Genomic DNA, 13,239 nt, shown 5'->3' with positions numbered 1-13,239 from the left:
ATTACCTCTGCTAGCCAGGTAGCTATGCCAGCACATTTTCCAGTCACTCCTTCATCTTGCTTTTTAAGATGCCCACAGATAGGATATTGGACTGTTCTTTCAGTGGTTGATGTAGGTTTGGGAACTAGCTAAGCGGAAATTGGATTATCGTGAATACATGTGTCAAGCTGCTGAGCTTGTGGATCTATTGCAGTTTACAGTAGTGGCATAATCCAATCCAATCTGCATCAGGCTTTGTGACCAGAGCTCTGTGCAAGTGTGTTTCGGCTATTGCTGGCCTCTGGGATCCTTCTATATGGGTTGTCCCTGCAGCAGTGCAGGAGCACAAGTTCTAAATGCTGCTTAAGTCTGTCTTAAGTTAAATAGGGCTTAAGTAAGGTGTTAGGATATATGTCTGCACTGAGCTGTAGTTCCAGTTATTGCTCGGTAACTTTGGTCTTTTGGTGGAAGAAAGTCACTAGGGCTAACTTTTCACTAAGAGTTTAAGCTGCCATTGGTGAACCTCTAGAAATACTGTTGTCCCAATTTCTATTCTGATTCTGGTTACAACTAGGGTTGTAAGTTGTCTGTGTTTAGAACTCCATTTATTCTGCATTTTCTAATGTTACTTATTTACACATTGTGAGATACCTTTCAGGATATCAGAACATCAGGAAATACTATCCTTTTATTAGGTAGCTTTCTTTTTCTTTCCCTCCCTAAAAAAAAGGCAGGAACAAAACAGTTACTTGAATAGCATTTTGGAATCTCTATTTTTAATGGAGCTCTGTGCTCTTTCGCCTTCAGCCAACCATGAGCATATCCAGCATATAGGAAACTTTATTGTTAGAAGAAGTATTCTCTGCAGTTTAATATTCAAAATTTCTACTTGCTCTTCTGCTCTTTCCTACATCTTGCTTCTGCTTAGGTTTTATAGATCTCCCAGCCCTCATTCTCCCTGGATTATATAATGCAAAGTGTCAGTGCCATGCATGGCACTCCAGTTACCTCAGCGTTTCCATTATAACTCTATGTTTTGAGGGATTTATAGGCTAGCAGTAAAAATCTGTTTCTTGGCTAAACCTTGAAACAGCAGTTTCTGGTCACTTAAAAAGAAAACAAAATGAAACAATTTTTTTTTTTCCCCCCTCACTTCTATTTTTTCCTGGCAACCATTTAGCAGTGGTGTTTGCACTGCAGGATCCTCCTAAACAGCAAGTGTAGATTCAGTATGTAGCCAACTTTTAATATAAAAATGCTTTTTCTTTTTATATCCTTCAAAAATGCGCGTCATCCCGTCTTTAGGCACATGATGTCATTTCCTCTTTGCCAACCTTTCTGGAGCCTACAGCAGTCAGCCTTTGGGGCCATAGAGAGGTGCGGTTTGGTCTGTGTTTTCCTTTACTTGCAATGTGGAGGAGTCTTACAGTGTTTTTAAAAAAATATTTATCCTTCTTTGTCTCAAAACCCAATAACTTACTATCTCCTTCTGTGTCACGGAGCTACAAATTTATCACAATCCAAAAAGACATTGGCTATATATGAATATCTAGAATACCAGGGCTATTACCAAAAACAAATTTGGAAAGGATATTAAATCTCATGCTTTAATGCTTAAGTGATTTGCTGTTAGAGAACAGGCTATTAGAGGACCTATGGGTGAGTTATACTTTGCCAATCACTAGAGATTCCTATATTTTCCTTAGAAAGATCTAGTAGCAGTCACTCTTAGATATGGGTTGCTGAACCATCTACACTTCCAGTTTTATCATACAGGGCAGTTCTCTACCTCTGGCTCCGGGCCAAAGGAGTGTAAAACACAGTATGGGTTCCAAGAAACGTGGTTGTGTGCTCAAGTTTGTGGAGATGAATTATTTTTATAGCCTTTAAGTTAAGCAATCAGCTTTAAAGGCATCTTTACGAATACATATCACTGATTAAAACAGACAAAAAGCCTTTATCTGTAAGTGACTTGCAGACTGGTTGCATGCCCAAGTTCTGGGTCTGGAGCTGAGTAGCTCTGCTTTTCCCATCTAAAATAAGATACTGCTCTGGACTGAATAGTCTTTCGCCAGTTGCTGTTACATTTGAGGCCTGAAGTAATTCTTCCTGTTACGTGCAAATTCCTGTTTCAGTCATTGCAAATTGTGCATAGTAGCATATAGCATTCACAAGAAACCCCTTTTTGAGTTAATTTCACTGTACTTCATGTTTTTCCATGCTATTTGTGCCATTTTGTGCCAGTAATTTTACTGTTTTATTTTCTTCAGGGCCATTCTTGCTCAGGATTGATACCCATTTCCTCAGGACTACTTTGGAGTTTTAAATATTCAGCCATTCTCTTGTGACCCACTGATTTTCTTCCCCATAATCTTTTGACATCATTCTTGTGCTTGAGACACAAGGAAAACATCCTATAACACTAAAAATACATGTAGTGAAGGGGGATTCATGTTTTCAGATTTGAAACCCTGTATCACCAGTTGGGGGGGGGGGGGGGGGGGGGGGAAGCGCCAAGGCAGACAAGTACTGTTTCATGTTAACATCCATTCTCAATGAAGAGGTAAAAATCAAAGCCCCTGTGTGTGAGGCAGGGTTAGTGAACTGCCAGTGATTCTCCCAGCAACTGACACAAAGGAATCTGTGAGTATCAAAGCTGAGGCAGCAAGCTTAGTGTCAGCTCTTGCCTAGGGAGTAGAAGAAAACATCACTTTGTCTCTGCTTTCACTGCTTAAACACACACATCATTCACTAGTAACCATTTACTCTGCTGTCAAAACTGTTTCAAGAGAGTGCTACATTTGATTAATAGTAAAATGCGTGCATGCACAAAAAAAAAAAAGTCCGCTTCCCCTGAGATACATTTTGGAGAATTTTTGCATGTAGTTCTTAATTTTTCCATCCTGTAAATATGCCTGTAATGTTCCAGGAGTACTCTGTTGCTTCTAGTAAAGTCATTTTTATTAGAGCACCCAGTGCACTCATCCTAATTCTAGTTAATGCTCTCTCTCTCGGTGAATCATATTATGGCATCCTCAGCCTCTTGTACTAACGAAAAAGTGACCAGCACAAACGTGTGCAGTACATGATTCATAGTGCTGCTTTCTGAATTGTCCAGTGGGTAATTGCAGTACAAAAACCAGAGAAACAGATGTAGACCCTAAACCTTGGCTGTAAATTTTTGTTTTATGATCATGGGTTTCAAATGCGCTATGTCACACTGACAAATATACAGTAACACCAAAAGAAATAGAATTCTGACTTGAACTTTTGCTTTTTATTTCACTTGTGGCTAAGAATATGTTTATTGTAAAGTTTCTGCCATCATGGTTTGAGAGAAAACAGATCAAAGTGGTGATGTGAAGTCACAATTTCTTTGCACGGATAAAGTGGAAGATATTGGAGAGTTGTTGCCTACTTGCACCTCTGTGGGAGCTGGGTAGGCATTTAAAATATGTGGCAGTACTTAAAGTTTCATTACATTTGAATTAGAGGGCTATTAGTTATCACAATTATTATGGTTAGTCCTGATCTAAATTAGAAAATACCCACCATTTTATGAATGTAGCTTTTCCTGATACTCTGTTTAAGAAAAACAAGTATCATGCTATTTCAGAGTGAAATATGAGATACATAAATTACTGTATTGTAGAAATAGTATGCGAGCAAACCATTAGGCTATTTGAAGAATTTGTTAATTACATGTGGTTTTAGTAATAAGTATAAGCATTAGCACAACTATTACTCGTAATAAAACATGATGAGCTACCTGGTTCATTTAGATACAGTGAGAAAATGCAATCTTTTTCAATTCATACGCAGTTAAGCGTGACTTCCTGACATTTACTTTCAGAAGTTGCCAGTCTACGTTTTGAGGTACAATGGGCAGGTTTTATTTTTAAATATGGTATTATAAGACTGCTAATGGAATAAACATAACTGTATTTCTGTTTGTCTGATTTTGTTTATTTTAACTCACATGGGCAATATGTTGTTCTTGGCAGAAGCTTAAACTGTTCCTAGAGCGTTGGTCCACACAAAATGCCGTTTTCTCCCTAAATCGGAGACTGACAAAACATACTGTGTTTTGTATCATCCTTTCCAGTTATTTTTGTAGCGATGCGTTACATATTCCAAACTTCTCGTGCATTCTGTGTCGTCTGGTTAGAAAATACTGTCTTTTAATTTAGCTTTGCTACTCAAAACAAAATTGTAGCAATGTAGCCAGCTGAGATTTTAACAAAAAATTAGCCACTTTCCACTTGCCTTTTTAATACAGCAAACGCTGCTTGCTGTGCTGACGTGGTTTAAACAAGCCTTCCCTGAAGGATGGCTTTTTTGATAAACGTGCGCTGTGCATAATTTTTGGATTACAGAGTGTCAGGGGCTTCTTCAGCTGGAGGAGTCCAGGCTGGGGGAAGACACCCCAACGGACTGAGAAAGTCCTTAAAAACTCCTTAAAAACATGCTGTTAAACTCCAGCGTTTGTAACTCTTCTGCCTCTGGAGGGAAGATGGGAAGAGAGGCTGCCTGCTGCAGGGACAGCCAGAAATCTCCCATCGGAGGGGAAGGAGGCTAAGAAAAGCTTTTGTTTTTATCTCTTCAAACGGATTCGCTTCCAGATTGCAGCAGGTCTTTTTGCTGTTGCTGGTTTTCAACGTGGGTATATCAGTTTCAGGGAACAAGTGTGCGTGCTGTGTGTTTTGTTTTGGGTTTTTTGTAGTTTTTTTTTTTTAATTCTTGAACCTGTGTGAAAAGTTTTGTTAATACAATCTGCAGGCATTGTCAGAGAGCTTTCGGTTCATCAAAGGACTTTTGTGGAGAGGAGACACTGCATCCATTAAAGTGCCTGCGCAGGTCCCAGAGTGAGTCTCTCCCCAGCATTTCTTTAGGGTCGCCAGTTGTGTGCCATGTCTGCGCACAGTGTCCCCTGCTCTGCCCGACTCCCATCTTGGGCTTTTCAAGAAATGGGCAGTAATCAAGGATTTCGTTTTCCAGTTTCCGAACCTGAGCTAGCTTTGGGGCGGGAAGCGGAGCTCCTCCGTGCCTCGGGAAACCTTTGCTCCAGGCCGGTGCTCAGTCCACCAGGGCTGAGGCGACTTGGCTCACTCGCTTAAAATGAAAGCGTGCACGTGGTCCTTGAGCTCATGTCCTTTCCAGTCGGGCAGAGGGAGTGTTTCCAGGCTGTTGGTTTTAATTTTTAAAGTGTCCGTAGGAATTAAGGACTGGTGGAGGCCTCGATGGAGTCTCTCTCTGTGAGAGAGACCTTCTGCAAAGCCGGACTTTGCAGAAGGTGGTTATTTACCTAAAAAGCACAGGGCTCCCTGCTGGCTTGATGTAAATGGTGGGCCAGCACAGTGCTGGCGGTGGCATCCTGGCCACAGACCTGGGAAGGCCTTGACACCTACTCCTGCCACGAGGCAGAGCTGCCGGGAGTGCGGTTTCGCTGAGACCTGTGCAGGTGTTTTGGTAGGAGCAGCCCTGTGCCTTCAAAATGGCTGTGAGGGGGCAGCCGGGTCTGCCTGCCCCGGGGAGGGGGCGGCCGCCGTCTTCCCTCCCGGCACCCTGGGGTGGTTCCCGTTCCTCACGGACCTGCTCGTGGCCTTTCTCCCCGCCAAGGACCTGGGGCTCATTAGCCCTCTGAAAGCTGATACAGCCCCTACGGGGCTGCGCAAGCAGCCCTGGCCCCTCGCTGCTAATCAGAGACAGGCAGGACCTGGTGGCCCCTGGGCTGGGGAGAAGAGGGGTCATGTGGCTGCCTCCTGCCCCGGGCTGGGTGGTGGGGACAGGCCCTCCCGGGCGATGGTCCCTGCCAGATCCAGGCTGTCGGGGTGGCCTCGGAGCAGTGGGCAGTGTGGCCAGGCTCTGCTGCAGCCATAACACACCTCTGTGTGATTTAGGAGTGAGGATAGGGGGTGGTGGGGAGAGACAGGACCTGACACACACACCCCCACACACACACCCCCTACCCCAGCAGGGTCGGGCCCATGAGGTCCATCGTCACTGCTGGTGGTGTCAAACAGGGGTCCCAGGACACTGGTGTGCACGAGGCTGGGTTAGGGTGAGGCTGCTCCGCACCCAGGCCCACCGCCCCGGAAGTTGGGGTGAAGCCCATGTCCACAACTCTGGTACGGCGGCTGACACCTGCGCCTCACTTGTGGCCCCTCCGGAGAGGAAGGGAACGGGGGGGAGCGGGGGGCACAGAAGTTTTAGCAGATGGAGCTGGAATTTAAAAATTCTCCATTCTCTGCAACCGCCAAAAACATCGCTGCCTCAATTCCCACCCCCCTTTCCCTCCTCCTCGTTGGTTTGCTTTTTTTTTTTTTTTTTTTTTTTAACTTTATTATTTTGGGTCTTTTTGCAAGTTGGCCTCCCCGCCCGCACCCGCCGTTGCCGCCCGCTCAGCGGCAGCGGGGCGACTCCGGCAGGGCTGGGGCTAGCGTTTGCCTGCCCGCCTGCCTGCTTTTTTGCAGGGCTGCTGGGAGTTGTGAAGGCGTGTGAGAATCCTGGGAGCTGGTGATGTCAGACCGCTTGGGTCATTTGAAGGTTAGCAGCCTGGGAAGGGTTCACGGAAAGTTCACTCGCATATATTAGGCAATTCAATCTTTCATTCCCAGTGACACAAGTAGTAGGAAGTGAGCTGTTCAGAGGCAGAAGGATCTATTCACGGCCGAGGGGGATCCCGAGTCCCTACCGGAGCCGTTTCATCCCGGGGAGGCGGGCGATCGGCGCGGCGCGGGACGCGGCACGCACCCGGCGAGCGCCCGGGGAGCGGGACTGGCTCTAAAGACATTTTGGGGGAAATTGATGGGAGCTAAAACGTGGAATGCGGCTCGCTTCCCCCCATCTTGCTGGATTGGCTGGGCAGCCTGGAAAATGGTAAATGATCATTTGGATCAATTACAGGCTTTTAGCTGTGTTGTCTGTCATAATTCATGATTCTGGTCTGGGAAAAAGACCAACAGCCTACGTGCCAAAAAAGGGGCAGAGTTTGATGGAGTTGGGTGTACTTTTATGTGCCATTTTCCTCCACACCTAGAGGAAAGCACTTTTGCAGGCATTCTGTGCAGGGGGAATCATGTTTGACTGTATGGATGTTCTAGCAGTGAGCCCTGCTCAGATGCTGGATTTCTACACTGCGAGTCCGTCTTCCTGCATGCTCCAGGAGAAGGCTCTCAAAGCATGCTTCAGTGGATTGGCACAAACAGAGTGGCAACACCGGCACAGTGCTCAATGTAGGTCCCAACTGTTATTTTTCCACTTTAAAGCAATTATTATTATTATTATTATTATTATTATTTATTATTTGCATGTATTTTAAAAAAATACTTGTAATTAAGCGCAGGGGTAATGAGGGGTGGGGGGAGCTTTTGTGCAAAATGCGGTTTGCAAGCTATTTTTCTCCTTTTGGCAAGAAAGGAAAAAGGAAAGAAGCACCGGGCTGCTTTCTGTTTATCCCTTCTCATGTAGCATATTGATCCTAACAACAATTGTGGAGCCAAGCAGGAACACATAAAATTATAATACAACACAGCAAATACTTGCAAAACTCCAATCAGTAAAGGACGAATTTACATGACATCTCTGTGGTAGTTTTTTTCCTTTGCCTCCTTAATCTAATTTTGTAGCACGTTTGATAATCTGGATGCATGTTGTCTCGAAGTGCATTTTAGCAGAGCAGCCAAGCAATTAAAATGCTGCTCTGGACGGTTCTTGCAAAGACATGGAATTGCAGTGGGTAGGTGCCATTCCAAAAATCAGACAGTAGTTTTAAGTTTCCTAAGAAAAGGCAATATTTCTTTGTACTGACCTTGCTGCCACCTTTCTTCTTCACTTTGTTGCTCTAAGAAGTTGCTGTTTTGCTAGAAAACTACTTACTGTGAACACCCTTTGAGTTTAACCATCAATTATTTCTATACCTTGAGATTCGGGCAGCGTTGCACTGGTAACGCAGGAGGGAGAGTTAGTGGTAGGACACTCCTGAAAAATGTATTATTATGTTATAGGGCCTTGATTTGTTGCTGAAATACATAGATGGTAAATAATGGCAGTATTTTAACACCACAGTTTCAAGTTTGAGAAATGACAAAAAGTGCCAGAAAGCATCACCTTATACTCTGCATAAAAGCTTGCAGGATGCTTCACTGCTCTGACAGTGATTTAGATAAATGACTTGGCTATCTATCAAAATGTTTTTAGCACACTCTCGGGCACTTCAGTACACTATTAACCGTATAATTCTGTTTGAAATTTTTGTTTTGCGTATGTTAAAAAGTTACCTAGGAATTAGAATAGTTTTCCCTTTGATACAGTTTATCTCAAGGGGGTGGAGGGGGAATTGAAAAATAAATTAAAAAATGTTTGGTGAAATAGTGTGTTTTTCACTGCTCAAAAGTTTTCAGTCACCATATGACGTTTTGTGTGGGTTGAGTAATGAAAACAGAATTGTAAAAATCAGGGACTACCAGCCTACAACACTGCAAATGTTTTGATGTCTTTACAATTAAAATTAGACTGTGAAGTTCAGCATGGGATGTTTATTTTCTCTGCGCTGTTTTCAAAATGCTTCAAACAAGATATGAAACAAAGCTTATACTTCAAAATAATGTTACTAGGTATGGGAGAGCTTCAGTTGGGGGGGGGGGAACCCCAAAACAGATGTTTTACTAAAAATGTGTTTTCCTCCTTCCATGTTTTAAACTTTAGTATAACTTCAGCAGTGATATTGCAGAAACTTGGAATTAAATAAACTTTCCTGGAGTAGGAGGCATATGCTGTCGTTAAAAGCTTGCATTCGCAAAGTATTCTTTAAATAACTTCTGGTTTAAAAATGTCCTGCTCATTCTCTTGTATGTTGTTAATACCTAGAAGCAAGTTTCTTAAAAACAAAATATATGGTGTTTGTTCTTGGGCAAGTTAAACACAGGATTACCCTTATCAGAATGGAATGAGTGGTAAATATGTCATTTGCCTAGGGCCTGTGATAAGAGACAAGTGTTGGTAACAGCAAAGTTTAGCTAATCAAAGAAACTCATATTAACAAGAGTAAATAAAAAATACAGGCAAATGCATTCAGGAATCCAGTCTCGTAACTTTGTAAGCAATAGGATTAATCTTTACTGCATGGGAATTTAAAATCAGGCCGAAACCTGAATCATAATGCGGTGGTTGTAATTTGAACTGTGAAAGTTAATGGTAGAGAAATGTGGAAAAGCAATTTAGTTAGGGTCCAAATGAAGAATTCTGTTTGATTTCTAGAGCAAGTTTTGTTTTTAATTTTGAAGAAAGTGTAAACGCTTCATGTGTGTGGGTAAATATATGTAAACAGATTATGAAACACTAAAATTCTCTCAACATGTAAGATTTTACCTTGCATCTCTTGAAAATAATGACAAAACCAGAATTTTTGTGGTCCAGAAAGCTTTTAATGGTTTAAATGTTGCTCCAGTGCTTATAAATACAAAGATAGCAATGTTTGATTCCGATTCAAGTGTTTCCTGATTCTCTGTTTTTAGGAAGACCTCTGTGATTTAATGGAATGTAATCGTAGCCAAATTTTGAAATTATTAGACATGTAATAGCTAAGGGTTTTGGACTAGTTTGTTGTTTTATTTTTGGCTCTGCCGTAAAAGCGGTACACCTGCAGCCATTGCTTTAGGCCTTAGAAATATTGCTTTGATAGAGACGTGATTGTAGAGTAAAAGGTAAATGGTTGTTGAGGGACTAATACATGGATAGAGCAGACTCTGAACAGGCCAGTAACAATCCCAGGCAGCATCAGGGTTTCGACTGAAACACTGGCAAAATTGGCCACTGCAGGGGTTAGGGCAGAATGCTGTAGGTCTCCAACTTCAGTACATCTTCAGTATGTTAATCCCGTTATGATTCACTAAGCAAGTACACTCCTGCAGCATCACGAATTTTCTAGTCCACAAGGGTCTGCAAAGTAAAAATAGAGGGTAAGGCGCAACCCAAACATGACCTTAACTTGTGTGGTATTTTATTCCTCCCTCCCTGTGGGAGGAAAAACCTGCTATGGGTTGCAACCCAAACGTTAGCCACTGTATATTGCAAGATGTGTTATGAGCACACAAAAAAACCCTAATTTTGCACTCATATGTGTTTATGTTTTATGTGATATTAGTTATATTGTTATAGGTTTAAAAAGAAAGTATTTATTTGCAAAGAAAATTATGGACTCAGAAATGAGAGCAGAACCAACTGCGCTTTTAATCATGAGTCATTCTCACTCCTTTTCTCATAAGGTAAAAATCAGGTCAGTATAATCGAATTAGATGAGAATAGTTCTTAAGAGGACAAAAGAGGTAAGATTGCAAGAATGACTAACTTACACTTTTTTAAGTAAGGTAGAATTTTCTGCTCCCTTGTAATGCAGCGACAACAAAACACTGAGAGAAAACAAGTAACTTTTGGTGAAACGTGAGCTAACTGAATGCTGCAGAAGTGGGAATGGGACAGGCCGTGAGAGAGAAAGAGCTGCAAGGAATGGCAATTTTCCTTTGGTCTTGTAAAAGCCTATTAAAAAAATCTTCTTTAGGCTTCATTAATTAAACGGGCAAAAAAACCCAAATGAGCAGGCCCAAAACAAGAGTAAGTTTGTTTGGCAGTGTGTAGTGTTTCAGCTAATTATATCGAGTAGAAGACTACTGCCTACCGCATTTTGTTAGGTTTAGAAGAACAAGAAATTTGATGAAGGCAAAAGTTATGGATATGGTAGCAGAATGTAATAGGATGTCGAGGCTCTTGTAGTATACAGTTCTTATTTCGGTTTGGTGGGAAGTGTTTGCCCAGAGAGGATCTAGCAGGTATTAACTTTCAGAAAGTTCATGAAGATGGAACTCCAGAAGGCATGCGTTTTCCTTCTGAATTCCAGATTATTGCGATGTTTGGGTCAGGTTCTCGTTCCCTGCAAGCACTGGAAATACTGGAAACATCTGTGCTCAACAGAAAAAAGCTCAGTACTTTATTTTCTTTCATCTTTCTGAATTTAAAAACAAACATTTTGAAGTGAAGGACTTGTAATCTGCATTCCCAAGTATCAAATTGCTGCAGGTGTGTTTGCTAGTGCCCAGAAGGCAAGATCTGTTTGAACCAGGTTATTTTCTTTAAAGTTCATCTATAAACTTTACAGCTAAATCACTAGGACTGATTTGCTTAGGGACACAGTCTTTGTTTAAATTTTTATACTTGTAGCTTAATGCCCTGAAATATGTGATGAAAAGTGTTTGTTTCTGATCCCCTTCATTTAAAAAAAAAAAAAAAAATTGCACGGGGATATTTTTCTTCAAATTAATTGAAATGAGAACTGTTCTCTACCTAGACTCTGATACAGTTAGCCTGATTCAGCTGCTGGCACAGGAAAACTAATGGACACGCACCACTGTCAAAAACTCCTACAGACAAAAATGATGAGAGGCGTTCGCTGGTGAAGTCAGGGTGGGATAAGCTTGGAGGAAAAGCGGTGTATCTTTGGGTGACTCCCCGCTTGCCTAATGAGTCTGTGCAGCAAAGGTGCAACTTGTCAGAACAAAGCCAGGCTGGCGCGGCGCTGCCTCCAAGAGGGTTACGGCGAAGTTAAGGAGTTGAAAGAGAGAGATAATGTTTCAGGCAGCGAAGTTAGTCATCCTCACATCCAGTTAAATCCTCACTTACTGCTGAGCTGTCTTCGTTAACCATGTGTGCGTCACGCCTGCACCGCAGCCCGGCCGAGCTAAGGGGCTTTGCTCGGGGGTGCACGGGGAGCGAGGCGCCCCGGTCGGCGGATTATGCTTCCACCTCCCCTAAACGCCCCAAGTGACTGTTTTTGCTCATGTCTAATTTATACACCGCCCTTTACGCAGCCGATGAACTGCGGCTGTGTTACCCAGCCAGCATTTAGATTTGGGAGCGGGGTTGTGAAAGGGACATTGTGCTCAGAAGGACTGCTGTCTGCCACGGTCGGCCGCGCCATGCCCCATCCTATTGAGACCTCAAAAGCAGAGCACAGCTGCGATGAGTTTCCAGATCTGTTTGGCCGTGGGGACCGGCGCTGGTATGCGTGCGAGCAGGGGGGAGCATCCCTCTCCCCCTCGCAGTTTCTGCCTAGGGGGCTGGCAGCAGCCTCCGAGCAGCGAATTTACAGGGGCGGGCGGCTGGGGCCAAATTAGTTGTGGTTTCGGAGGGCTTTCCAGAGCTTCGCTAGGCTGTAGCACGCAGCCCCATGAGGAAGGATATCAGTTGATGTATAAAATGGCCAAGGAGCTTCGGTAAATAGACTTTACCCTTCAAATCCAGAGGTCCTGGCAGCGGCTGTGCGGGAGGGTGGGGTTGTACTTTTCCCCTTCCTGTACTTGGACACTTTTGATTATCCAGACTTTCTGGGACTGAGCAGGGCTGCCTAATAACAAAGCCTGCATAATATAATTGCCTAAATAGGCCTATTGTCCTTTTCAAGTCACTGTGCTGGGAAATCTTTCAACTTTTTGCTGAAAATGTTGCATCTAACGTTTAGATGGCTTCATGGCTACGGTGAGGAGGAGATCCTTTTCCCTCATTTCTCATTGCTGCGTGGCTGAGAAGCTGATTATATTCCTGCCCCCTATTGATGTTTACTCCTTTTGGGAAGCAAATACTTTAGCCTCTTCTGGCAGGGTAAACTGCCAAAAGTAATAGGCCTGGAAATACAAAGCTATGATTGATTTTGACCTTTGCTCACGTGCATGAAGTCTGTCCCCATGCAGTGTGACCCATGCCACTTCTTGCTGAAATCCAAGCCCTTTCAAACCAAATGGAACTACGAAAATACAAGCCACGAAATGCTCAAAACTATTCTAAAATAACAGAATAATCATTTTCTCTGTACTGCAAGAAAAAGCAGGAGGGTAGCAAATCTGGATTTTGTAGCAGGCAAACCAAGAGTAATGTCTTTCATCTGCTGCTGCCTTTTTATGAGAACCATATTCTAGGTACAAAATAAACAAACTGGTATCATGTGGGAATGATTCTTCTGTGCAGTTTTTCGGTCACAGTAATCTTAGCTGTTCCTCCTACTGGTAATCAGTAAACAACTTTCACCCAAAAATGTGGATTTTAAACTGTCTTCTAAAAAGTAATCTGAAGTCTGGGATTTTATTAATCCATCGTTGCATGAGCAAATGTGTTTCAAAAGTTAAGAATGTCAGAAACAGTAGCCTAAAGTTAGCATCCTAAATCCACATTTCATGGCTTCATTTCCAAATATGCTGAGCATCTAGGAGCTCC

General features: G+C 42.9%; 1 protein-coding gene across 3 annotated transcripts in view; it reads left to right on the top strand.

Moving 5' to 3' along the window:
• Window positions 1-13,239, top strand: part of RARB (retinoic acid receptor beta) — a 335,643-nt gene that overhangs the window by 231,869 nt on the left and 90,535 nt on the right. Inside the window, exon 1 of one of the 3 annotated variants that reach the window (XM_076331166.1) lies at window positions 6,617-7,214. The exons of the other annotated variants lie outside the window; for them this stretch is intronic. Within the exon in view, the coding sequence (XP_076187281.1) occupies window positions 7,058-7,214 (157 nt within the window). The 5' untranslated portion in view covers window positions 6,617-7,057. Of the gene's footprint in view, window positions 1-6,616; window positions 7,215-13,239 lie in introns of those variants that run through there. 3 annotated transcript variants of the gene reach the window in all.

The sequence above is a fragment of the Aptenodytes patagonicus genome, chromosome 2 (assembly GCF_965638725.1).
Source record: "Aptenodytes patagonicus chromosome 2, bAptPat1.pri.cur, whole genome shotgun sequence".
NCBI classification, from domain to species: domain Eukaryota; kingdom Metazoa; phylum Chordata; class Aves; order Sphenisciformes; family Spheniscidae; genus Aptenodytes; species Aptenodytes patagonicus.
The sequence above is the reverse complement of the archived record's forward strand: the minus strand, read 5'-3'. Positions and strand labels throughout refer to the sequence as shown.